Here is a 27,547-nt window from a genome sequence, read left to right on the forward strand (position 1 = left end):
GCGTAAATTGTGGGTGCTCCCATCGTACCATGGCGACCAGTAGTTATCTAAAGCCTTCAAAGAGAATTAACGGGGAGAATTTTGTATAATCCTTTTTTGCACCTTGGCACCAAACGCTATCTAAAACTTTCAAAAGTGAGTCAACGGAGAGAAATTTGTATGATCCCTAAGGTCTCCTTTTAGGCATTATTTCGTATACACCCCACTTGCGTTATAGCAAGTTGTGATTAAAAGCAAGGACACTAAAAGTTTCTACAAGATACATTTACTCTCCTGCACCATGGCAACCAAAAGTTATCCAAAACTCTCAAAGGGAGTAAGCATAGAGTTATGTTTATGATGCATATGGCCTATCTTATACATCATTTCACTTACACCTCGCTTGTGTTATGGCACGTTTATGATCAAGACTTGGACACCAAACTGTTATTGTTTAATGGCGGTTGTTTTGAAGACGCAGACCGAGGGTCCGAAGTATACAAGCAGGATAGAAGCTTTCAGTTGTCTAATTTCTATGTTTGTCTATGTATGACATTCCCAATATTGCAATTTAATTAGATAGGCTAAATTGCTGTTTAGCTTTTGTTTGCTTTTAAATAAAGCAATTAAGTTTTGTTTAACCAATCATTCGTTTGTGCTTCAAAACTTGTCTTGGCAGTGCATAAAAGAGAGCCAGTCACTTGCTGGTGGTCAAAGGTGGGACAAGCAAGACAAATACGGGTAAGTACGTGCTCTTGTTCGATTGTGCACACCTTATTCGGTCAGATAATGTTCCGCTATACCTACATCGATTCACAAGGATCACACTAGGTTTACCTTACTCGGTCAGATAATGTTCCGCTATACCTACATCGATTCACAAGGATCACACTAGGTTTACCTTACTCGGCCAGATAATGTTCCGCTATACCTACATCCATTCACAAGGATCACACTAGGTTTACCTTACTCGGCCAGATAAGGTTCCGCTATACCTACATCCATTCACAAGGATCACACTAGATTAACCTAACTCGGCCAGATAAGGTTCCGCTATACCTACATCCATTTACAAGGATCACTATGTTTACCTGGACTTTCAACAGTAAAGACAACCTTTTAAGAAAGAGTTTGAAATAGTTGAGTCAAAAGCATGTAAAGATCTCGACGGGACTAAAAAAAAAGCCTGACCATTTGTTCTACTGCGATTATAAAATCAAGTTGTGAAAAAGATATTCAATCAATTCGAATCGTGTTTGGCAAATAAAAACAACTCAAAACATATCATTTTAGTGACCATCAAAGACTGAGAGATCTACCAATCAAAAAAAAATCAGACTTCACTCGTTTTTTCCTCTACAAAAGATTGTAGGTCTACATACGTTAGCTCCAAAATGCTTCTACCACACGCCCATATGTCGCCAAAAATCGAGTCGAGAAAAGGGTAAAAGTATAAAATTTACATAACCAATCAAGCAAGATTTCTATGACTTTGAAGAAATATAAAGAACCTTTGGAATACCCTGTACAGTCAGCTTTTGCTTACAAAAAAGGCATCACAGCTTATTGAATAAGTACAAGACACAATTCGAGGACCTGAGGTTGTTTTATTCTTTTTTTTTTTTCACAGAACCTGCTCATCTCATCACCATGGCAATGAAATTGATACCGCTGGCTCTCTTGCTTGCTGTCCATTGTACCCGGGCACTTGGTATGTTTTAATATCGCCATTAGCTTCGTCTAACTCTACTTGTGTTTTCCTAGTGGAGCAAGGAACCTCTATTATATTAGCATCGCCTAACCCTACTTGTGTAGAGTTGTCTTCATGTTTCCTGCCTGTCTACAAATGATAACCCTTAATCGGAGTTTTTGGCCGCTTTCTAAGCTTATTGCAACTGCTTTTAAATAGTCAATTCACAAATGATGTTTCTTTTAGGTCATGAACTTCCAGATCAATAAGACACACTAAAGGGTAGTGAAATGGTGGGATGGCTCCTTGACGTTAGCATATTGCTATATAGTATTTTCAACGATAATCACCTTGAGCTTTAACTATTAACTGACACGTCTTGTGAATAGAATGGGAAGCGCTTGGCTGCTACAAGGACTCGTGGTCACGCACGATGCCAAACTTTTTCAAGAAAATCAAGTACGACAAGAAAAACCCCAACTTCCAGAACATGTTTGAACAGTGCCGCGTGGAGGCTGAGAAACTCGGCTATACCTACTTTGGCCTGCAGAACATGAAGGAGTGCTGGGGGTCACCTAACGGCAGGTATGTCCGATTTACCCAGGGCCATAGAGTAAGAAAGGACTTGTTGAGATCGGCTAAGCGGCACCCAATGTCCGATTTACCCAGGGCCATAGAGTAAGAAAGGACTTGTTAAGCTCGGGAGACGGCAGACTCTGTCTGACTTAATTAACCAGGGCCATAGTGGAAGAAAGGATTTTCCGAACTCGAATAACTGCAGGTGATGGTTTGATTTAACCAGGGTCATAGGAGGCGGCGGCAGCAAATATATTTATAAAAGAGAGGCTGATGATTTTTTGGCAAAAAAAATTGAGTAGCGCCGTAGCACATTCGATAAATTTATTAGATTTATTGACGTATCAAATCAAAATCAACTGTTAATAAAATGCATTATCATATGGCAACGATCATACGCGCGCTCTGATTGGCTGGAAAGCGGGCAAAATCCTACGACAATGACCGGGCATTATGAATAAATATTTTTGTGAGTTGAGAGTGACACCGAGTGCTCGGGCGACCAAAATAAAATTATTCTAACAATTTTCAACTCTCAAATCAAAGTCTGACAAAGAAAAATTATACCAAATATCGATACAATTTATTATGACCGAAGAAAATCATTCAGATAGTGAGTTTTACTATCCAGAAGAGGACAATGAAGACAAAACAACAATACACTCATGTTGCAAGTACGAGGGACGGAAGTTTCAGCAACAGTCAGGTAGAATTAGAGAAAGTTGTCCAGGAGCAGAAAAGTAAAAACACAGTGAAAAAAAACCTCAAGCGATATGAAGTGTTTTTAACGTTTCCTTGGAGCACACCTGTCAACTCTCCCGCATTAGGCGGGAGTCTCAAGATTTTTTACCCCTTCTCCCGCTCTACCGCGTTGAGCGCCAAATCTCCCGCTTTTTAGCGATTTTTATCGCTTCCGAAAGAATATTCCATAGAAAATAGTCATTTAGCCTATTTTATATTAAAATATTTGAAACAGCAATACCCTTGCGTAGCGCAATTTATCTAATGCACTAATCATTTAAAACCCCCACCCCCATGGTCCCGGGGAAGTGTTGGGTTGACGTGGGGGTTTAGAGCACTTTTGAACAAGAATTTGTCCCGAAGGGGTGGGGGATTAAACAGTTTTTGACTCTAAGACTTGTCCCAACCATGGGGGCTTGGGGACAAATGAATAACATCTCAAATGTACTTTGCAAAAGTCATGTCAGTTTCTGGTTTGAGACTCTTTTTCTTCTGTAGCAAGCAATTCCATATATCAGCGTACGAATATGAATGATAACTAACGCCAGATGAAGATTATTTATTTTTCAATTGTTTTGGTAGCTGTTATCTTCATAGTTATTAGTACAAATATACTCTCCGAAATGTACTGGCTTTGAAAGATTAAGGCTTATTTCAGATGACTTGTTGTCTGTTAGTTGCCAATAGTTTGCGTCCCGAGGGGTAGGGGCATTTGACTGCAGTTTTGTCTCGAGGGGGTGGGGGCTTTTCTCTGTTTTGTACAGGGTCAAAGTCTAATACCCCACCCTTCCCCGGGACCATGGGGGTGGGGGTTGCAATTGACTAGTGCATAACACCCTCGTGAGATCTATAAGTGGATTTGTTCACGAGAGCTTTCTATACGGCAAACGCCTGCAAGGTTAAACCCACCCCTCCCCTCCAAAAAATGAATTTACCCCACCCCTCCCCATAAAAATTTCTCAAGCCTTGAGATTTTCGGAGGTTGACAGGTGTGTTGGAGAGATAAACAAGAGAAATGAACAAATAAAAAAATCCTTTGAATTTTTACCAACAATTTTGTGAAATAATTTAGTCCCAATTGATCGTCCCTCTCCACTCGGATTTATCGTAAAGATGTTTTCTTTCACTTGAATCCTCCACACACGGTAAGATATATTCACTAAAATACTACTCTTGAATGAAGATATGTTATGCAGGTAAATTCCTCGAGTGATTTGCCTTTATTCCCCGTATAAAGAAACGATTTGCTACCTTTTTTATCGCAAATAAAATTTCAGCAAACTTGAAATTGTCGCGCGCGTTGCAAAATCGTTATGGCGGGAATTTTCATAACACAGGTCGACAGAGAGTTTGGGGATGATTTTTCGTAAAGACAACTAATCTAAATGAAATAACATAAAAGAAATGATGTTTTCATGTAAAGGTCGGTAAAATCGGCGTAAAAAGCAATTTTTGATGGTCATTTTACAAATCGACTCGTTATTTCGAACTTTGGAGTTGAGCACTCGTGGCTTTTAAATCCAGAAAGGGTTCCTTCTTTCACTTCAACAGCATAAGTTTTCCTTCTCGTTCATATTTAAAAAAACATATAATAAATAACTTATTAACCTCGTTTGCTCGGTCCGTACTGAGTGCGGCCTCGGTCTTTGCAAAAAGCCCGCGGGCTGAGATTTCTCAGTACGGACCTCGAGCTCGGTTAATAAGTAGTATATAACAAAAGCTTTAATACGAGAAGATTTGTAAATAACTGTTCCTATATTTTCTGGTGTGTATCATTCCAATTAACCTTGTTAAGATAGTAGGTTCAGTATTTTCTGTCTATGATGCGTGGTTAACAAAGGACAATCATTTCATTTCATTTTGATGATTTTTGCCGCCAAAAACTGATGCGTGTTTTATAAAAAGACACTTATTATTCCAGGGAAACTTACAATACTCAGGGATGTAACGATAACTGCGAGCGTCGTAGCGATGGCAAGTTTGGCGCTGGAACAAATTGGTCAAACTTCATTTACCGAGTAAAGAAAGGTACGCCACCATCTCATAAGACAAAATTCTGTATGCGTAAGAACGGCTTTAACATGACTAGTGCTTAGAGGCAAACGAATACTAAACAGAAACATTGTGGTTAATCTTTATGCATGTTCTAGTGGTAGACCCAAGGGGCAGAGCCGTAGCAGATCTCGAAATTTTAAAAGAATTCTTGGGGCACAGCCAAACCCCGTAATAGTCAAACAACTGGTCATTGAAAATATTGGGAGGGAGAAGGGGGGTGTGCTGCATATGATGAGGTGTTTCCCCCCGTGTTTACTTTCTTCTCTATCAGATTGGACGGATTGCAGCGCGAAGGTCTGTGGAGATGGCGTGCAGTACAAGCTTGTTTTATCACAAGACAAGGGACCAAAATGCCCCTTCTATAACGTTCTGGTAAAAAGAAGCGACAAGACAAGGAAATGCAGCGCGGCTAAGTCATGCGGAGAGAGAGGTAATCATCGCCCCTTCACCCGTCAATCAAAAGACTTGAAGCAGATTCATTGGCCAGCACTGAAAGACTACAAATCATGCAACTTTTTTTCCGCAAGGCGCTGACCAATAAAAAAATACGGGATGTAATTCCCGTTAATATTAATTTATTAAAGTCAGAAAGCTTCAGAAATCAAGGTCAAAGATCGTTTTATAAGTTAAAGACTTTTAACGAGATCTCGCAGAATATTATTGCAGTAATGCAAAAATCTGTATTTTAGAAGTTGAAACCTCACAACTACACATTGTTGCATCCATGTCTTTAACTACTGTCACCGTTGTTTGAAGATGTGTCTTGGTGTAGTGTTATCATATCAAGGTCTTACATTGGCTTTTATTTTTTCAGACTACGAAACTCTTGGATGTTACGAGGACTCCTTCGACCGTGGACTTCCCAAGTATCTGGGAAACGTTGGACCCTTCGTTGCAGAGAAAAAAAACTTTGAAGAGGTGTGAGACGATGGTGAACAGACTCAAAAATGCAGAGACTCATGGAGCTAGCTCGTGGATGCTTCTGGAAATGAACTTTTTTGTTTAACAATGGTGTCTCCTTTTTAATTTTGTTAATATATTCAAATTCATTGAGAATTTCTATATAACCATACTATACCATACAATACTATATAAACTAACTAAGGATATATTCCCTCTAGTAACGTAGTAACTTAAAATATAAATGAATTTGAATAGGTAACCTTCCCCTTCCCTCCCACGGGACCAAGAATAAGAATTAAGTATATGCTGATGTATAGCGATATCCTTACTTTTTTATCTTTGTTCAGGTTTTTAACCAGTGCAAGACAAAGGCAAAGGCAGCAGGCTTGTTCTACTTTGGAGTCCAGGATGATAAAGAATGTTGGGCGGGAGACCTCAATGCCAAATACAACAAGCACGGCTGTAAAGGCAACTGTATCACTGATCCGAGTGGACTGGGAGTGGGCAGAACGTGGTCCAACTATGTTTACATGTTCAAGCAAGGTACCATACGTCTAGTCAGCTATGGGCGCAGTGAGATTCAAAACTAGGCTATTAAAGGCCACTATCTTAAAATTACTCTAGTCTCAATTACAATAAAAGAGAATTAGTACTTCCAGACCTAAATCAAAACGTTCCCACAGAGTGGAGCTTATGTACTAAGACGTGCGGGGGCGGCGAGAAGCAGAAGTATGAGTCGGAGCTGGCCACAGGTGATGCTTCATGTAGCGACGGTACGAGGAAGTCTGTGCTAAAGAAAGCGGCGTGTAACACCGACCCTTGCGCAGGTAACTTTAACTGGATCTTCATTAATACGGAAACCGAATCAATGGCTTTTTAATCTGGTCGAATGGCTCAACAAAAGGACGTTCCTAATTCTAAAAGATACCTTTTCGTTTAGAGACAACTGCTAGGGCAACTTCTCACTCTATGTCAACGGCCGGATTTAATATTTCTGTTTTTACAAAGAAAATGAGCTTCTTTTGTTAATCCCATTGAATAACATTTCTTGAGTAAATGCTCTCCGTATGCTAACAAATACTATTTGTTATCAGTTGACGGCGGCTGGAGTGACTACTCGTCCTGGTCTTTGTGTACCAAGAGTTGCGGTGGCGGAACTCGGACACGAACTCGCACATGCACCAACCCCAAACCCTCAAGTGGCGGTAAAGACTGCGTGGGAGATGACAAGCAGACAAGGGAGTGCGGGAAAGCGCCATGCCCAGGTGAGAGACTTTATTTTACCTGTATTTTGAATTCTGTATACGTTTATTCATGTGATGTGTTCATGCGCCAGTCAAAGGGATATACGGGGTGAATTGTTAGTAATGGTTTCTATGAAGTACAGGTTTTTTTTGGCAATGCTGGGATGGAGATTCATTTGCCGCTACGGTCCACTTATTATCAATTATTTGACCTTTAAACAACGAAGAAATTGTCTAGAAGATTTTATTATAATTATGTTGACCTTTATTTCCAGCCTCCTCTTTTTTTGTTAATTTTGCCGTCAGTATTTCAATACATGATTTAATTACAACAGATTCACACCGTGGTATATTAAAATGCGAAACTGTGAAATTTCACCCCGCAAGTGTGTAACCACTCGAGGTAACTGACTCAGACTATTTTGTATAGTTAACGGCGGCTGGAGTGACTACTCGTCCTGGTCTTCGTGTACCAAGAGTTGCGGTGGCGGAACTCAGACACGAACTCGCACATGCACCAACCCCAAACCCTCAAGTGGCGGTAAAGACTGCGTGGGAGATGACAAGCAGACTAGGGAGTGCGGGAAAGCGCCATGCCCAGGTGAGAGACTTTATTTTACCTGTATTTTGAATTATGTATACGTTTATTCATGTGATGTGTTCATGCGCCAGTCAAAAGGATAAACGGGGTGAATTGTTAGTAATGGTTTCTATGAAGTACAGGTTTTTTTTGGCAATGCTGGGATGGCGATTCATTTGCCGCTACGGTCCACTTATTATCAATTATTTGACCTTTAAACTTCGAAGAAATTGTCTAGAAGATTTTAATATAGTTATGTTGACCTTTATTTCCATCCTCCTCCTGTTTTTGTTTAATTTTGCCGTCGGTAATTCAATAGATGATTTAATTACAACAGATTCACACTGTGGTATATAAAAATGCGAAACTGTGAAATTTCACCCCGCAAGTGTGTAACCATTCGAGGTAACTGACTCAGACTATTTTGTTTAGTTAACGGCGGCTGGAGTGACTACTCGTCCTGGTCTTCGTGTACCAAGAGTTGCGGTGGCGGAACTCGGACACGAACTCGCACATGCACCAACCCCAAACCCTCAAGTGGCGGTAAAGACTGCGTGGGAGATGACAAGCAGACTAGGGAGTGTGGGAAAGCGCCATGCCCAGGTGAGAGACTTTATTTTACCTGTATTTTGAATTATGTATACGTTTATTCATGTGATGTGTTCATGCGCCAGTCAAAGGGATAAACGGGGTGAATTGTTAGTAATGGTTTCTATGAAGTACAGGTTTTTTTTGGCAATGCTGGGATGGCGATTCATTTGCCGCTACGGTCCACTTATTATCAATTATTTCACCTTTAAACTTCGAAGAAATTGTCTAGAAGATTTTAATATAGTTATGTTGACCTTTATTTCCATCCTCCTCCTGTTTTTGTTTAATTTTGCCGTCGGTAATTCAATAGATGATTTAATTACAACAGATTCACACTGTGGTATATAAAAATGCGAAACTGTGAAATTTCACCCCGCAAGTGTGTAACCATTCGAGGTAACTGACTCAGACTATTTTGTTTAGTTAACGGCGGCTGGAGTGACTACTCGTCCTGGTCTTCGTGTACCAAGAGTTGCGGTGGCGGAACTCGGACACGAACTCGCACATGCACCAACCCCAAACCCTCAAGTGGCGGTAAAGACTGCGTTGGAATTGCCAAGCAGACAAGGGAGTGCGGGAAAGCGCCATGCCCAGGTGAGAGACTTTATTTTACCTGTATTTTGAATTCTGTATACCATGCCCAGGTATTTTCAAGATAGCGGACACTTTTGTTGGCATCAAATTGAGTTTTTAGCTTAAGTCTAAAGACAGACTTTAGTCTAAAGGGCTATAATGCTGATGTGATATTCTATATCGTATGGTATTTCGCATTTTTTTTAAATTTTCATATTATTACGTTAGTCTGTTTAGTCGTTTCTTTAAAATTTTGTCGAGAGCGAAAGCCTGTCTCACAATAATATTTTCCTCCACAAAAGGGCCAAACCTTCAAATACATGTTGTGCCCGTAAAGCATACTTGTGCACATACTTTTAAGTACTAATGCAAACGACAGTAACATTTTCACAATCTCTCACGACTTCGAGTTTGCATAAACTTTTTTCCACCTTTTTTTTCTTACAGTGAATGGAGGATGGAGTGAATTCTCGGAATGGACCAAGTGCACAAAGACATGCGGCGGAGGGAAACAAGAACGAACTCGCACATGTACAAACCCATCCCCTTCTAACGGGGGGAAGGACTGCGTGGGGGATGCTAAAGAGGAGAAAGATTGTAACACAGACAAGTGTCCACCTAGTAAGTAGAGCACAGGCATTCGCATATTATACGCGAACTCTTGGACTTTAACTTATAACGTAACGGTAATTGTATTTCTTTACCCTCGGGAACGCAAAGCAAAAAGCCGATTAACGCCAAAATGCATTTTTCATTTTCTACTATAACAGAGCCTTGCAGCCCTGAGGACATCGTCAACAAGGTGGTCGAGGCCCTCCCTAAAGGAGACGCCACCATCAACAACAGACTGATTTCTGCCGTCATTCAAGTCGTCAAGGGTGAGCAAATGCCTGGAGTCCTTCAATAACCTTGACGCTTTAGGCATCTAAATCTGCTACACTTTTGTTTTGGCCACTTTTGGATGGAAGTAAAGAAATTTCGATAATACCATCTAAAAACATTTTCACGTCATTTATCAAGTTCATTCAAAATTATCGCAACAGCCTTCCCAAAATCATCCGAAGGATTAATGAACGCTCCCACTTTTTTGGCATTTTTTATACGATTACAATTATATGAACATCGTGTAGTAATTTTTAGAGAAAAGGGCATGTGGAGGAAGGGGCATCAAACACTAGATATGCAACAAGAACAATGTAGGCTTACTGCTTTTTACGTACAACATAGCAATGGACAATGAAATTCCCAAGAACGTGAAGGTCACAGAGGAAGAAATGATGGAGCGCTTAGTAAAAGCCGCAAAGCACAAGGGACGCGAATACGCGAGGATGATGTTGGGCTTCATCCTTCAGAAGCAAGACGACTGTCATGGCAAATCAGATAAGATCATCGATGACATCAAGAAGAACCTTGGCGACGACGACTTCAAGGTTGGTGCAAACGATTGGAATCCAAAGCTAGTTTAAGTAATCAATGGATCGCACAAAACGCGGACATAGTATTAGTGATACCAAACTTGTAAGATCTGTCATTACTTTTGTCATCTATTTACCACTCTTTATTCGACATTCCTTCCATAATCACGTCCTACCATTAACTCCATTTATCTTCCCTGCATTTTGTATTTTTTTATTCACATTTTTCTCCTTTTATATGCTTCCTTCTTTCCTTTCATCTTTTTCAGGATTTCCTTGCCGTGAATGGCGACGTTTCTCTCATCTTCACCATCGATACTACCGGTAGCATGAAGGATGAGATTAACGCAGCCAAAGCTATTGTTAAGGCCATCGCTGGCTACGATCGCAAAGGAAAGGTCGACTACATCTTGTCCCCTTATAGTGATCCAGGTGAGCCGATCGGGCAGAAGTCACATCTAGACACTATTATTTGAGTACAACAACCTTGCGCACAACTTCTGTAGTACGGAAACCTCCTCAAACCTCATTTTCCCAGTCACAATCTCTGCCCTTATTAAAAGACTGCGAATCTCACTTGCCTCAAATTTCCTTCCGACTCTAAACATTCGTCATGCAAGCAGGCCCGTACCCAGGATTTTTTTTTTGGGGGGGGGGGGGGGAATCCGAAAAAGTGGACCTTATTTTTCCGGGGGGGGGAAGGGGTAATTTCTCAGATAAAAATCTGACCACCCCTGAAAGAACAAAGAAGGATCTTTTTATGCCTTTACAGAATCTCCACCGAATTTTTATTTTTGTCGGATTTGGCTACATACCAGAGTGATCTAGCTTATGCTTTATAGTTTTGTCTACAAATAGCACGTCTATTCAGGACCGAAAGTGGACCTTTGGCCGTTGTTGGGGGGGTGCCCTGGGTACGGGCCTGTGCAAGCCAGTTTTTTGGTCAATTGACAAAAACGTAGAAGAATGACACCTTTCTTGATTACCAGTGCTGTCCGTCAAGGACAGAAACGATTCAGCTTTGAATTACATTGATAATTTGAATTCCATGAACTCGAATTATTTTAACATGCACTGCTTACAAACACAACAAAGAACTTTTTACAAAGCTACAAAATTTTGACGATTCTATAGGAAGTGGACCGGTCAGCAAGTTTGATCATTCTAAGAGATCGCAGTTCGAAAGCCAAATCAATGCTCTTCGGGCATATGGTGGTGGGGACTGCAACGAGCTCACCTTCAACGGTATTGTCGACGCAATCAGGACTGGTCAGCCCGAGGTGGGATCACCTATGTATGTCTTCACGGATGCTCCACCCAAAGCCAAGGGCGAGTACAACCGCGACACCTCCATCGGATTAGCCCTGGACTACATGATCCCCGTCAACTTCTTCTTCAGTACCAAAGGATGTGGTAATCCCGGTAAAAACGCGGACTACAAGTCTATCATCGAAGATACCGGTGGGATTGGTCTCTTCTTTAACAATGCAGCGGCAATAGCCAGCGCTGATAAGATCGTGAGGTCTGATCTTGACGGTTCAACGATTATCGCTGCCGGTGGAAGCTCGGCGTTTAAAGGTCGGCGTGATCTTCTGGAGATGGTACGACGTGCCGCGGACTCTGTCAAGACGTTCCACGTAGATGAAAGCGTTGATAAGTTGACGGTCTATATCTCAGCTACGCTCTATGCAGACAGGGTAGGTTAAGGTCAAGATGAGGAAGCCATGGCTGATTGCAAAGAAGTTCGGGTGACATGATAATTTAATTCTAAAAAAATAATTTTATCAGCTTTATCAAGTCATATGAATGCATTATGTGAATAAATTAGGTGAGTCTACGTGATCCAAGCAACAAGCAGGTCAGTTACACGATGACAATGAATGGAGGTCTGCTGTGGTTTATCGAGAAACCCAAGGTCGGCAAGTGGCAGATCGTGGTTCCAGGATTTGTGCGGAACTTTGCCTTCCAGGTACAGCTAGCTTATACGATAACAATTACTCGCATTTTGAAAAGGATTTGGTTCCAGTGGTCGCGTCATGGATAGTATCCCTCTTCTTTGAGTTTCTTGCTGAGCTCGGCTTGGGTTTACTAGAGAGGCTTGCGTTCCTTAGTTTCAAGATGGTGCATTATTTAAATGTATCTGGGTTTTAAACTTGGAGTGCTTGGAACTTAAATACTATCATTTTTGCTTACTGGATAGTGGACTCTTCATCTATGCCATTATTTTTTAGTTATTACCTCACTCTGTCACTGTCCAGCGAATCTCCACTTTTATAATAATAATAATAACGATTACCTTTTATGATAATCATTATCTTTTATGATAATGATGACCTTTTATGATAATCATATTACCTTTTATGATAATGATTACCTTTTATGGTAATCATTATCTTTTATGATAATGATCACCTTTTATGATGGTGATGATGACCTATTATGATTAAGATTACTTTTGATGATAGTCATTACTTTTGTAATCTCAGGTGAAGTCCAGCTCTATCGCCAACAACCAGTTCGATGTTGAATTCACTAAGCTCATCCTACCGGCAAAGTTCGTTGTTTCACTAAAACATCCCCTCAAAGGTATGGTAGCACATTAGAAACGTAATGCACCGCCGTGAGTAATGGATAGTCGGTTATGGATTCTATCCAGTTCTTGGCGACAAACCCGAAGACCTTACAAGATGCGAAAACAACAACAACAAAATCATAAATTGTATAAACAAATTAGGTGATGGCTTGATTATGCCAACGACATTAGTTATTTCTTACGTTGTCCACTGAGTCTTTGAGGTTTAAACTCAAGACTACAAGCAGCTAAAATGACGCGCTTTAAAATATTTGCAGGAGAGAAGGCCAACGCCAAGATTATCATTCCTCAAATATCTAGAGTCGACGAGTCTTCCCTCAAGTTGAAGATCGTCCATTCCGGTGGCGAAACTGACCTGGCCATGAAAGACTACAAGATCACCTTCGACCCTCCTGACTCTCCCTTCAAGTTCATCCTTACTGGACGTACCCACGACAGTAACGAATTCCAGAGACTTTCCCGCGAAACTTTCACTGCTGGGGAGGCGTTTCTGCGCTCACAGATCAAGAGTGATCTCCTGACCATCAAGAAAGGAATGGAAGCCAATCATCGCTTTGTGCTACACAACAATGGCCCAACAAACACCTTCGAGATCACAGCCAGTATGGCGCCTACTACTGGTGTGAGGATCAGTAAGCTCTCTGCAAAGTCACGGACGGTTACTAAGAATAGGTATAGTTATATTGCAGTGTACCTCGAAGCCCATAGCTCCGTGCCCGTGGGAACCCCTGTAACCCTGTACATCACTGCTAAGGGAAGGTCAAGAGGAGTCCAGACCAGCTTGGTCTCCAATTTGATTGTCTATTAGCCACAGTGTATTGTATTGAAGGATAGAAAATGAACGAAATTGATTTGACCCAATAAAGAAATTATGACAAAAATGATTTGTGGAATAATTTTATTGGTTACTGTTAGATTTACACGGTAACAAACTTATCGCTACGCACTGTCAACAAAATCAATCTTATCGCTAAGCACTGGTAACAATTCAATGTTATCGCAAAGCACTGGTAACAATTCAATCTTATCGTTAAGCACTAATAATAATCTCAATCATTTCGCTAAGCACTGGTAACAAACACAGTCTTATCGCTAGCACTGTTAACAAACACAATCTTATCGCTAAGCACTGGTAACAAACATAATCTTATCGCTAAACACTGGTAACAAACACAATCTAATCGCTAAGCACTGGTAACAAACACAATCAACAAACACAATCTTATCGCTAAGCACTGGTGACAAACACAATCTTATCGCTAAGCACTGGTGACAAACACAATCTTATCGCTAAGCACTATAGTAACAAACACAATCTTATCGCTAAGCCGCACTAAAACTAAAACAACCTCAACATTTTCGCTATAAGTACTTGTTTTGCCAAAGTATTAAATCAAACCAAAACGCTCGTTGCGCTTGGATCCATAAAACCATTAGAAATACCAGATCTATTCTATCACGCGTCTTATCGGTTATTTCACCCGGTGATAAACATAACTCTTATTTACTGAATTGATTTTGAAACTCATAATGTAAAAAATAAATCAAGAGAATATGTCACGTAGGGGGGGACTTTGGATTTTCATAGACACCGAAACGCGTTTCGCGTAGATAAATAATTGCTAATTATCAATCTACGTCGGGACCACTTCGCGTAGATGAATAATTAGCAATTATTAATCTACGTAGGCCGGGGTTCGCGTAAATAAATGATTAGCAATTGCTAACCTGCGTCGGGTGTGGTTCGGGTAGAAAGGTCGGGCAAGAGCGCGCCAAGGGGGGAGCCTAAGATGATGACAGGGTGGCTCCCCCCCCCCCCCCCAGCGCTTCGCACGGTAGCATGTGGGAACCAAGGCACAAGACACAAGCACAATAAACGCAAAACGCCTTTATTTACAAACACAGTGATCCCAAGCAACGCCGTTTCGCCAAATATCAGGGCTCATCAGCACACCTAGCACACAAAAAGTACAGATGTGGACGGCACTAGAGGCTCAAGGGATCGCAAAATCGTTCCAAGCTCGGCACGAAATCGCTAAGCCCGCAGTGACTCAAGTGATCGCAAAATCGTGCCAAGCGTGACACGAAGTCGCTAAGCCCGCAATGGCTCAAGGGATCGCAGAACCCTTTAAAGCTTGGCACGAAATTGCTAAGTCCTCAATGGCTCAAGGGATCGCAAAATCGTGCCAAGTTTGGCACGAAATCGCTAAGCCCGCAATGGCTCAAGGGATCGCAGAACCGTTCCAAGCGTGGCACGAAATCGCTAAGCCCGCAATGGCTCAAGGGATCGCAGAACCGTTCCAAGCTTGGCACGAAATCGCTAAGCCCGCAATGGCTCAAGGGATCGCAGAATCGTGCCAAGCGTGGCACGAAGTCGCTAAGCCCGCAATGACTCAAGGGATCGCAAAGATGTTCCACGGTTGGGACAAAACCAATGAGCACAAAAAACACGAGCAAAGTGTGAGGCAATGTAAGGTGTGTGGGCATTGAACCCACCAGACAAACACGAGTGAATGTCTCCGCCACGACACCTTTAGAATATGGGGGCCTCCAAAGCTACCTAAGCCGAGATCCATGTAGCGTCAGACCGTGGGGCCTATATAGCTACTGAAAACCTACAAAGCTAGAAGCCGAGGTTAAGGTAGTCATCGAGGCACGAAGCCGAGAATACGATTGCCAGAAAGCCGATTCCTCTGTGTCTGTGTGCAGGATAATGACTATGCACTCTAAGTGTTTCATCAGAAGCTTTTCAGATACTGCGCACCGAAGTATATCCCTGTGATTAGAGAGGCCATATGCGAGGCGTCTTAGCAATCCCGCGAGCTCGCATAAAAGCTTCAAATGTAGGGCTTTCTCGGACGTCTTATGGGGTTTTACGGAAGGGTTTTTGCGAAACCTAGCCACATACCTCCTTAAGACTCCTAATATTGATGGCTGGGAGCCTACTTATCTCTACCTCGGTTGAAGCTACCAAGTCAACGGTCAGAGGATTTCCAAGATGGCGGCCATGAATTTCATGGCTCCCACAGTTCTGTTTTTCTTGGCTGTGTCGTTGAGCCTCTGGTCTCCATATCCTCCTGGAGAGTTGGATAAACAACCGAAGGTGTCGTCTGGGCAAACACTACCATCTCTGGCAAGCCTTGAGTCCTTTTTTTTGCTGCTTATCAGTGGGTCAGTCGAGCTCAACCATGGACTAAACAACTCCTACACGTCATGGATATGTTGCACTTGTGGGATTTCAAACTTCTCGTCTTCGCTGTTTACGTCATCATCGTTCCTATCAAGCAGTAACTCGTTTGATCCACTCTCCGATTCGTCTCTTGATTACCCAGGGATTTCTTTCCCTACGCCACTTGGGACTTCGTCACCACTCCAAGGCGAGTCAAGACCAACTTGTCCTCCATCACTGGAGACCCTGTCTAGGTCTTCTGTCATGTGTCCTATTGGCAGTCAGACCAAAAAAGGCTTTTTACCGAAGATTCTCGTTTCCAACATTGAGGGAGCAAGATCAAAATCTGCAGAGCTTTCCTGTATCTTAGGAGAGGAAAATATTGACATCTTACTTGCAACTGAAACACACCTTAACCCGCAAGTAAACAGCTGCGAGATTCTGCCTCAGGATTTTCTTGTCTATCGTAAAGATCGTCCTTCTCACAAAGGTGGAGTCCTGATTGCGGTTAAAAACAACTTGGTCTCAATACCACGCCCTGATCTTGACTCGGACTGCGAAATCGTATGTGCTCCTGGACAAAGAAACAATCCTACTCGGCTCTTATTATCGTCAAGAGTCCTTAGGCATGATTTCCCTTGATGCCCTGGATAATTCTCTGAGCAAAGTCACGAAATTAGCTGGAAACCGTCATGTTATCCTCACCGGGTACTTCAATTTACCATCTATAGACTGGGCCACGTCTAGTGTCCCCCCTGGTGCAAAAGCTGCAAACCTCTGCAGGCGTTTACTTGATATTGCTCATGATTTCCATCTTGAGCAATTGGTCCATGAGCCTACAAGATATGGCCCCACTTCTGCTAACACTCTGGATCTGTTTTTTTCCTCAAAGCCTGACTTACTATCTGACATTAAAGTTCTAACTGGTATTAGTGATCACGAACAGGTTGCTGCTTGCATAAATCGGTTTGTCAACCATGGTTATTCTCAGGAAAGAAAAGTCTTTGACTTTAACAAGGGCAACTTACTAGATTTTACTCGGGATATGAAAACGTTTTCTGCATCCTTTTTACAGGATTGCTCCCATCGTACTGTTCAACAGAATTGGCAGGTGTTCAAGACCACAATTCTGGCCCTGGCCAGAAAGCACTATCCTGTAAAATTGGTAAAGCCCCAGCAAAAAAATCCATGGTTTGACAGAACCTTGAGGCGCCTTACACGGAAGAAGCAGCGCCTCTTCAAACTTGCAAAGAAAGTCAATACACCACAGGCTTGGTCAGCATACCGTAAACACAGGAAGGTCACAACCCAGGCTATAAACAAGACAAGAAATAACTATGTATCTGGGCTGCTAGACGAGAACATCCATACTAAGCCAAAAAGGTTTTGGAACTACATCAAGTCCAAACGCCAAGATAGTGTTGGTATCCCTGCAATGAAAGTCAACAACGTTATCGTCTCAGAATCTAAGGCCAAGGCAGAAGCTCTTAACTACTACTTCAAGTCTGTGTTTTGTAGGGATTCACCAGATAATGCTTCTCCAAATCTACCTCCCAAGGATAACATCACTCCCCTTGGGAATATAACTGTGACTGTTAACGGTGTTATCAAGCTTATTGATAAGTTGAAACCAAATAAGGCATGTGGGCCAGACAAAGTATCTGAACGGATCCTGAAACTAGCACCAACTGAGGTTTCTGTTGTCTTACGGGAGATTTTTCAACAGTCTCTGGACACGGGAGACATCCCAGATGACTGGAGGCATGCCTTTGTAACCCCAATCTATAAGAAGGACTCACGCGAGATTCCGGGAAATTATAGGCCTATATCCCTGACTTGTATCTCCTGTAAACTCCTTGAGCACATTGTTTCAAAGCACATTATGGACCACCTATCCCGACACCACCTGCTCTCACCTTTTCAACATGGTTTTCGTGAAAGATTATTCTGTGAGACCCAGTTACTTGTAACTATTAATGATCTGGCACAGGCTTTCGACAAAAAACTTGACACTGACCTCATTCTACTAGACTTTTCTAAGGCCTTCGACTCCGTTTCACACGAGAGACTCCTGGTTAAACTCCAACATTACAGGATTGATGGTCAAGTTTATCTCTGGCTTAAGGACCTTCTCTCGAACAGAACCCAGGCAGTGCTAGTAGACGGTGAAATATCCCCATCATGTGACGTCACATCCGGTGTTCCCCAAGGGTCTGTTGTTGGGCCACTGCTGTTTCTTTTGTTTATAAATGACTTCCCTGAAGGCATAACTGGTAACATCCGCCTTTTTGCTGATGACTGTGCGCTTTATTTCCAACTCATCTTTTCGGAGTCTTGCGCATCCCTACAGTCGGATTTAAACCACCTCGCAGACTGGTCTCGTGCATGGAAACTAAACTTCAGTCCCTCCAAATGTTGTGTCTTGCATATCTCAAGGAAGAAGAATTCACCAGCCCCTGCTGATTATTTCTTATATGGAACCCGCCTGGAGGCAAAAGACTCCCACCCATATCTTGGAGTAACCCTCTCAAACGACCTACGCTGGAACTGTCATGTAGACAGAGTCTCCCTGAAGGCTTCCCGCACTTTAAATATCCTACGTAGGAACCTACACAATTGTTCCAGCGATGTCAAGGCGCGCGCGTATATTGCTATCGTAAAACCTATGATAAATTATTCTGCTAGCGTGTGGGACCCTCACACCAGTAAGAACACAAACAAACTTGAAATGATCCAAAGGCGTGCAGCACGTTTTACTCTCAGAGACTACTCTAGACTCAGCAGTGTCACTGAGATGTTGGCCAAGTTGCAATGGAGGGAACTCTCCAATGATAGGAAAATCGCTAGATTAGCATTAATGTACAAAATTGTAAATAATTTAGTTGCCATTAAGGCAGAAGATTATGTTTCATTGGGAGCTTCATTTTCTACAACCATAACTAGAAGGAATCATGACCAAAAACTAGATGTTCTGTCCCCCAGAACCGATATTTATAAGTTTTCGTTTTTTCCACGCACTGTTCCACAGTGGAACACTTTGCCAAGCTACACAGTGAATGCAAAAAGTGTTGCTTCCTTTAAGGCATTAATTCCCTAGACCTATGTACTTTTTTTTTCAGTTCACATCATGTTATTTATTTAATATCATTTATGCTTTTCTCTCTCGCAATTAAAAGGTAAAATGCTGCTTTTCCTGAAGCTAGTTTACTGGGCCCAACCCCGATCAATGTAGACCACACCATTGTATGGAGTTAATGGGCCATGGGCCACGCCCAAAGCCGTATTTAATATCATTATTTTTTCACTTTATATCTACAATATTTTTCAATTATCTTAGCCCAGTAAAGGTGAGGGCAACAAAACACAACCAACTTGACAACTCTAAAATCTGATAGTGTGAGGAGGAGAAAAAGGGGAGGTGGTGGGTCAAAAAACACTTCTGTTCTCAACGAGTTACAGAAGCCAAGCGATCCTTGCTAAACGGTCACGTGTATGAGATAATGCACAATTAATTGACCCCCTCTTTGTCCTCCTAACAACAGACATGGTGCTGACACGCGACCACAAATAATATTACATAACATACATGCTACTAAACAGTGCTCGAAATAAAGCATAAAAATTCTATTTGCAAACAAATATTTCCTATTCATACTGAATTGATACATATATATGTATATTTATAATCTTGGTATTTAGCAACCTATCTTTACCGAGCAAATAAACTGAAACTGAACGTTTCGCGGCCTCTCCGATGATTCTTTCGAGTAGAGACTGCCCATTCCATGACGTGAAGGCGCTGGGACGAGTAATTCTTCGTCGTACTCACTGTTGCTTCGGCGAACAATGTCGTCTATAGCGTTCTCAAACTCGTCCATGGTGAAAAGATAGGCATTGCTCGACTTTGAACGGCGAAACCGCTGGTTGCAGCAGTGAATTCGCTGACGTAATGGCCCGTTTTAGGTAGAAAAACACCGGTCTGTCACATGGGCAAACATTCCGTAGACATTACGGCGCCGAAGTCATCTCGTGACCTTGCGTAATCGCAATCTAAACGTTTCGAGAACGTTCTGTATGTAGAATAAAACCACTCAAACATGATAGTGTTGTCGCATTTCGTAGCATACACTATATACGACCTCCTAACCCCCTCTTGGGTGAAAGAGCTTTGCGATATTCTTCGGGAGTCCCGAAAGGACAGTAAGAGAGCAAAAACAGCGTGCTCATCAAAACATAAACAAGCCGGTAATCTAATCACCTTGTGCTAAGGGTGAAAACGTGGAACGTGGATTGGACCGCCAACCTACGGAGCGCGGAATAACCGTTTTTCGGCCGTAAATTCAAAAGAGTTTTACTCGAACACCTCGCTCCCGAACTCCTCGCGAATTTCTCGCAGCCTCTTTTTCATCTTTTCGCGTGTCTCCAGGGAGGGCCCTTTCCTGCTTTTTTTCTCACGCGATGCGAGGCCGTGTCGAGCTCTGATAGTGGCCTTGAGCGCGTAGTATCTCTCTTGTTCCCGAAGTATTAGCCGAAACTCTTCGTCTGTGATATGCCCGTCTTGCAGAGCCTTAGAAACCAGCTCGCTGATCGAGTTTTTCTTACTCTCCGCTAAAACCATCGTGTCTTCGTGTTTAGCCACCTTGCTCGTAAGACCCCTAGAGACTACCCCTACGCCTGCGCCCACGACACCGACCAGCCCAGCGACCCCTGCCAGCGGACCGCCGACCAGAACCCCTATGCCACTCAAAGAGACCCCTACCCCGGCGCTGGAAAGCGCCCCTGCAGCGATGCCGGATGCCACAGACACAGCATGGGTAACGGCAAAGGCGCGCTTATACTTTTTCCGCACCTGTCGATGATGCGTTATCTCGTTGTCTAGAACCACCTGAGTGTCACATATTTTTTGGAGTCGGAAGCTTTGCACGTCGCCGCCGACGCTTGCCGGAACGGCAGGCGTCATGTGCGTTTGCGGGCAAACACTGGGAAGCGATTCGCTCCGCAGGGGCGGCACAACCACGTCTCCGACTGCGTCCCTATGCCGCAGATCCTGCACGGCACGGGGAGGGGGCTGCCCTTACGGAGCCTTTGGAGGTGCACCTTGCAGTAGGTGTCCATGCACCTCTGGCCACACGTGTTTGCATGGCCGACCTTTAGCCACCTGCAGTAATCTTTTCCGCACTTACGTACGTATATATATATATATATATACTAGAGGACAGACGGGGGTCTAATTGCAAGGTTCCCACTCGTTTCTATGAAAGGCCCCAGACATGCCGTAGATTAATGATTGCTAACCATTGCTAATTATTTATCTACGCGGAGTGTGTTTTGCGTAGGTTAATTGCTAATTATTCATCTACGCCAGAAGCAGGTTAGCAATTGCTAATCATTTATTTACGCGAACCCCGTCCGACGTTTACTAATAATTGCTAATTATTCATCTACGCGAAGTGATCCCGACGTGGATTGATAATTAGCAATTATTAATCTACGCGAAACGTGTTTCGGTGTCTATGAAAATTCAAAGTCCCCCCTCACTCACTCCTAACTCACATCTATAAGATCAATCTGATTCTGTAGTATATAGATTTAGGCACTGCCTAAAAGCGGAGCCAGCTTTATTTACCACTAACACTAGGGTTTTGTACCCATCCCAATCCATAACCCCTACAAAGACCAAACTCCAGCGAGAGACACGGTGGAAGTTTGTGATGAATCAATGACAATGGGCAGAAACAAAAGTTGTGTTCACAATGTGAAGCTTAGGTCAGAAAACGTTTTGTTTTGGTGACAATTTTCACATTTATTTTGAAGCAAAAAACTTGACAAGTATAAGAAATATAACGGAAACGTCATTTAATTTAACATTATCTTACAATGAATTTGAATTATTGTGCGGAACTTGTGTTTTCTTGTTGCCGATGAGAAATTATCTTGTTAAATAATAATAATATACTTAATAACATTGCATTTCTGTTTTGATTTGCTTTGATCTTCTTAAAATTATTTGTGTAAAGTAACAGCCACAGTAACAGCGTTTGTAACAGCCACTAAGTAAACCCGGTACCGTCCCCACATCTCGTCCCTGTCGTTTGTTACAGAGGTCTTCCAGAACCTGATATTTGATCTTGTTATTAAGATAGATGCATACGCCTCCATGTAGACCTGGTTGGCAGGGTAATAATAGGTGACGGTTCACGAGAAAACCAAACATGGCTTCATTTGCATACAGTTTTAATCCGTTTCGCGAGTGCGAAGTTTCCGTTACGTGAGCGCGAACTTTCCGTTTAGCAAGAGCAAGCTTTCCGTTACGCGAGCGCGAACTATCCCTTTAGCAAGAGCAAGCTCTCCGTTACGCGCTCGCGAACTATCCGTTCAGCAAGACCAAGCTTTCCGTTACGCGAGCGCGAACTTTCCGTTAAGCAAGAGCAAGCTTTCCGTTACTCGCTCGCGAACTATCCCTTTAGCAAGAGCAAGCTCTTCGTTACGTGAGCGCGAACTATCCGTTTAGCAAGAGCATGCTTTCCGTTACGCGAGCGCGAACTATCCGTTTAGCAAGAGCATGCTTTCCGTTACGCGCTCGCGAACGATCCGTTTAGCAAGAGCAAGCTTTTCGTTACGCGAGCGCGAACTATCCGTTTAGCAAAAGCATGCTTTCCGTTACGCGAGCGCGAACTAGCCGTTTAGCAAGAGCAAGCTTTCCGTTACGTGAGCGCGAACTATCCCTTTAGCAAGAGCATGCTTTCCGTTACGCGAGTGCGAACTTTCCGTTTAGCAAGAACATGCTTTCCGTTACGTGAGCGCGAATTTTCCGTTCAGCAAGAGCATGCTTTCCGTTACGTGAGCGCGAACTTTCCGTTTAGCAAGAGCATGCTTTCCGTTACGTGAGCGCGAACGATCCGTTTAGCAAGAGCAAGCTTTCCGTTACACGAGAGCGAACGTTCCGTTAAGCAAGAGCAAGCTTTCCGTTACGTGAGCGCGAACGATCCGTTTAGCAAGAGCAAGCTTTCCGTTACACGAGAGCGAACTTTCCGTTAAGCAAGAGCAAGCTTTCCGTTACGCGCTCGCGAACGATCCGTTTAGCAAGAGCAAGCCCTCCGTTACGCGCTTTCGAACGATCCGTTTAGCAAGAGCGAGCTTTCTGTTACGCGAGCGCGAACTATCCGTTTAGCAAGAGCATGCTTTCCGTTCCGCGCTTGCGAACGATCCGTTTAGCAAGAGCAAGCTTTCCGTTACGCGCTCGCGAACTATCCCTTTAGCAAGAGCATGCTTTCCGTTACGCACTCGCGAACGATCCGTTTAGCAAGAGCATGCTTTCCGTTACGCGAGCGCGAACTATCCCTTTAGCAAGAGCAAGCTTTCCGTTACGAGAGCGCGAACTATCCCTTTAGCAAGAGCATGCTTTCCGTTACGCGCTCGCGAAATATCCGTTTAGCAAGAGCAAGCTTTCCGTTACGCGAGCGCGAACTATCCCTTTAGCAAGAGCATGCTTTCCGTTACGCGAGCGCGAACTATCCCTTTAGCAAGAGCAAGCTTTCCGTTACGCGCTCGCGAAATATCCGTTTAGCAAGAGCAAGCTTTCCGTTACGCGCTCGCGAACTAAACGTTTAGCAAGAGCAAGCTTTCCGTTAAGCGCTCGCGAACTATCCGTTTAGCAAGAGCAAGCCCTCCGTTACGCGCTCTCGAACTATCCGTTTAGCAAGAGCAAGCTTTCCGTTACGCACTCGCGAACTATCCCTTTAGCAAGAGCATGCTTTCCGTTACGCGAGCGCGAACTATCCCTTTAGCAAGAGCAAGCTTTCCGTTACGCGAGCGCGAACTATCCCTTTAGCAAGAGCAAGCTTTCCGTTACGCACTCGCGAACGATCCGTTTAGCAAGAGCATGCTTTCCGTTACGCGAGCGCGAACTATCCCTTTAGCAAGAGCAAGCTTTCCGTTACGCGAGCGCGAACTATCCCTTTAGCAAGAGCAAGCTTTCCGTTACGCACTCGCGAACTATCCCTTTAGCAAGAGCAAGCTTTCCGTTACGCGTGCGCGAACAATCCCTTTAGCAAGAGCAAGCTTTCCGTTACGCACTCGCGAACGATCCGTTTAGCAAGAGCATGCTTTCCGTTACGCGAGCGCGAACTATCCCTTTAGCAAGAGCAAGCTTTCCGTTACGAGAGCGCGAACTATCCCTTTAGCAAGAGCAAGCTTTCCCTTACGCGAGCGCGAACTGTCCCTTTAGCAAGAGCAAGCTTTCCGTTACGCGCTCTCGAACGATCCGTTTAGCAAGAGCGAGCTTTCCGTTACGCGAGCGCGAACTATCCGTTTAGCAAGAGCATGCTTTCCGTTCCGCGCTTGCGAACGATCCGTTTAGCAAGAGCAAGCTTTCCGTTACGCGCCCGCGAACTATCCCTTTAGCAAGAGCATGCTTTCCGTTACGCACTCGCGAACGATCCGTTTAGCAAGAGCATGCTTTCCGTTACGCGAGCGCGAACTATCCCTTTAGCAAGAGCAAGCTTTCCGTTACGAGAGCGCGAACTATCCCTTTAGCAAGAGCAAGCTTTCCGTTACGCGCTCGCGAAATATCCGTTTAGCAAGAGCAAGCTTTCCGTTACGCGCTCGCGAACTATCCGTTTAGCAAGAGCAAGCTTTCCGTTAAGCGCTCGCGAACTATCCGTTTAGCAAGAGCATGCTCTCCGTTACGCGAACACGAACTATCCGTTTAGCAAGAGCAAGCTTTCCGTTACGCGCTCGCGAACTATCCGTTTAGCAAGAGCAAGCTTTCCGTTACGCGCTCGCGAACGATCCGTTTAGCAAGAGCATGCTTTCCGTTACGCTTTCGCGAACTATCCGTTTAGCAAGAGCAAGCTTTCCGTTAAGCGCTCGCGAACTATCCGTTTAGCAAGAGCATGCTTTCCGTTACGCGAACACGAACTATCCGTTTAGCAAGAGCAAGCTTTCCGTTACGCGCTCGCGAACTATCCGTTTAGCAAGAGCAAGCTTTCCGTTACGCACTCGCGAACGATCCGTTTAGCAAGAGCATGCTTTCCGTAACGCGCTCGCGAACGATTAGTTTAGCAAGAGCAAGCTTTCTGTTACGCGCTCGCAAATTATCCCTTTAGCAAGAGCATTCTTTCCGTTACGCACTCGCGAACGATCCGTTTAGCAAGAGCATGCTTTCCGTTACGCGAGCGCGAACTGTCCCTTTAGCAAGAGCAAGCTTTCCGTTACGAGAGCGCGAACTATCCCTTTAGCAAGAGCAAGCTTTCCGTTACGCGCTCGCGAACTATCCGTTTAGCAAGAGCAAGCTTTCCGTTACGCGTTCGCGAACTATCCGTTTAGCAAGAGCAAGCTTTCCGTTACGCGCTCGCGAACGATCCGTTTAGCAAGAGCAAGCTTTCCGTTACGCGAGTGCGAACTATCCGTTTAGCAAGAGCATGCTTTCCGTTGCGCGCTCGCGAACGATCCGTTAAGCAAGAGCATGCTTTCCGTTATGCGCTCGCGAACGATCCGTTTAGCAAAAGCATGCTTTTCGTTACGCGCTCGCGAACGATCCGTTTAGCAAGAGCAAGCTTTCCGTTACGCCAGCGAACTATCCGTTTAGCAAGAGCATGCTTTCCGTTACGCGAGCGCGAACTATCCGTTTAGCAAGGGCAAGCTCTCCGTTACGCGAGCGCGAGCTTACAAAGTCGATCGATGTCGTACAATTCGGCAAAGCATCGGTGAAGTGTAACAAACGACAGAGACGAGATGTGGGGACGGTTTACTTGGTCGCTGTTGCAAACGCTACTTTACACAAGTAATTTTAAGATGATCTTTTAAGAATAGTCCTTTGGGGTGTCGTACTGCATCCCTTTTGTATGCTCTCTAATGACAGCAAGCCCAAACAAGACACTTTCACTGACACCCCAAAAAACGTTTAGTTTCGTTTGGGTAAAGGTTCTCATCCAATGGGTGTTGGAAGGACGACATTACAACGCAGGCATGCCAGTGGGTTACCCTTGGACTTGCCGTGACCTACACAATGATTATACGATTATTGTTGACTTCGGAGGTAACGCACTTCATGCTTGCCGTGCTAGTGCGCATGACAATCTTTATGCGTGACCCCCATGATTGACAACATATCAATCATTTTTTAACTTGCTTCCTTAATACCAATTCTGGCTATACCAGAATTTCACTAGACCTAGACGATACCTAGAGTTACCTGCTCCCGAAGTCAAAACCAACTTTCTACCGGTGGTTGATGAATACGGAACGGGCATAGGTGCCCGATTTACGATTCACAAACATCTTGAAAACAATATGGACCAGCCTAAAATTGGGGAGGGGCCAATTCCTGTTGACTCATAACTAAACAAAACGCATCATTAACTCCCGGCATAAGTTGGCGGTAAATTGACAAAAATGCTTAAGTTATAAAAATAGCAAAACCCGTCACCTAGCGTGTATTTCCCGCTTGGCAAGTTCTAGCGTATTCCGACTCCAAGCAATAATTTCCCGCGTAGCAAGTAGTAGCGTAGCCCCGACACCCTGCGATATTTTCCCGCGTGACAGAAGGCATAAGGAGCCCCAGCAATTCCGGAAATCACATTTTGGTTCACTGAGGTTGCCATGCTCGACGTCATAATCCAATAGTAGAAGTGTCAAATCCAATAATAAAAATGTTACCTATACTGCGTACTGGTGCCAACAATCACTCAGTACATCGGGATACTCTCCCTGTGTAATCTGAACTATTTAGTCTTAATTTATTAGCAATGTTTAATTTAGGGGGCCGGGGTAAGTAAAAAACCAACATGGGCGCCAAAATAGTATCACGAGACACGTAGTAAATCCCGCGCTCGCTTATACATAACAAGTTAACTCGCGGAGAGGAATGTGAACATAACAATACAGGGAGTATTTCCTCGAAACTTCGAAATACGAAATACATTAGCTACTAACTCAAGAGACATGTGGCTTTCCAGTGAAGGAATTCAGCCTACTCTAAAGCAATTCCAGGCGGAATATAGAATTATCGACGGCTATGCCATAGACGTGAAAACGCGGAGCAGAGCACCGGAGAGGACCGGCAAACTGGCGGTTGTTATTGCCCATGCCTTAGGCGTAATTCCGGCTTTATTGATGTAGAGCGATAGCAATATAGAAAAGATGGATTTAAGCGGCCTTACAATGATATTGGACAATACGAAGGCGACAAGTCAAATCCAAGCCCAGAAAAGAAAAATAACACTTGATATTCTGATATAGCCGACGTAGATCAATACAGTAGCCGCACACAGGACCGATCACAGACAGCACAAGCGAGGAATTTACAAGCATCAGCAATGGCGCGAATTCTCATCCTTCGCCCCCCGTAGTGAACTGTTGCGCAGTGTAACGAGAGTACAGAAGAAAAGAATCTTATTTTGCCATTCAAACTGAAAAGAAAATTTGATCTAGTTTTT

At 43.6% G+C, this 27,547-nt stretch overlaps 1 protein-coding gene across 4 annotated transcripts; it reads left to right on the plus strand.

The window, feature by feature from the left end:
• The first annotated feature begins 629 nt into the window (after window positions 1–629).
• Window positions 630–13,821, plus strand: LOC5510519. 4 transcript variants are annotated; one of them, XM_048728579.1, is made up of 20 exons: window positions 630–720; window positions 1,610–1,690; window positions 2,059–2,254; window positions 4,908–5,014; window positions 5,313–5,471; window positions 5,856–5,959; window positions 6,292–6,487; window positions 6,628–6,771; window positions 7,039–7,209; window positions 7,619–7,789; window positions 8,201–8,371; window positions 8,783–8,953; window positions 9,380–9,553; window positions 9,703–9,810; window positions 10,160–10,362; window positions 10,617–10,779; window positions 11,482–12,044; window positions 12,176–12,316; window positions 12,834–12,933; window positions 13,198–13,821. In XM_048728579.1, the coding sequence occupies exons 2-20, from the start codon at window positions 1,630–1,632 to the stop codon at window positions 13,746–13,748; spliced, it is 3,654 nt and encodes a 1,217-aa protein (XP_048584536.1). In that variant the 5' UTR covers window positions 630–720; window positions 1,610–1,629; the 3' UTR covers window positions 13,749–13,821. The 4 variants fall into 4 exon arrangements, with proteins under 4 accessions (XP_048584536.1, XP_048584537.1, XP_048584538.1 ...); XM_048728580.1 differs by lacking the exon at window positions 8,783–8,953; XM_048728581.1 differs by lacking the exons at window positions 8,201–8,371; window positions 8,783–8,953.
• The last annotated feature ends 13,726 nt before the right edge of the window (window positions 13,822–27,547 follow it).

This window comes from Nematostella vectensis, chromosome 6 (genome assembly GCF_932526225.1).
Source record: "Nematostella vectensis chromosome 6, jaNemVect1.1, whole genome shotgun sequence".
Taxonomy (NCBI): domain Eukaryota; kingdom Metazoa; phylum Cnidaria; class Anthozoa; order Actiniaria; family Edwardsiidae; genus Nematostella; species Nematostella vectensis.

Excerpts from the sequence above, each read along its gene's own strand:
- LOC5510519 (XM_048728579.1), top strand. The coding sequence starts at position 1,630 with ATGGCAATGAAATTGATACCGCTGGCTCTCTTGCTTGCTGTCCATTGT. Across the intron at positions 12,045-12,175 it reads CTACGCTCTATGCAGACAGG|GTGAGTCTACGTGATCCAAG; the intron begins GTAGGTTAAGGT and ends TGAATAAATTAG. Across the intron at positions 12,317-12,833 it reads TGCGGAACTTTGCCTTCCAG|GTGAAGTCCAGCTCTATCGC; the intron begins GTACAGCTAGCT and ends TTGTAATCTCAG.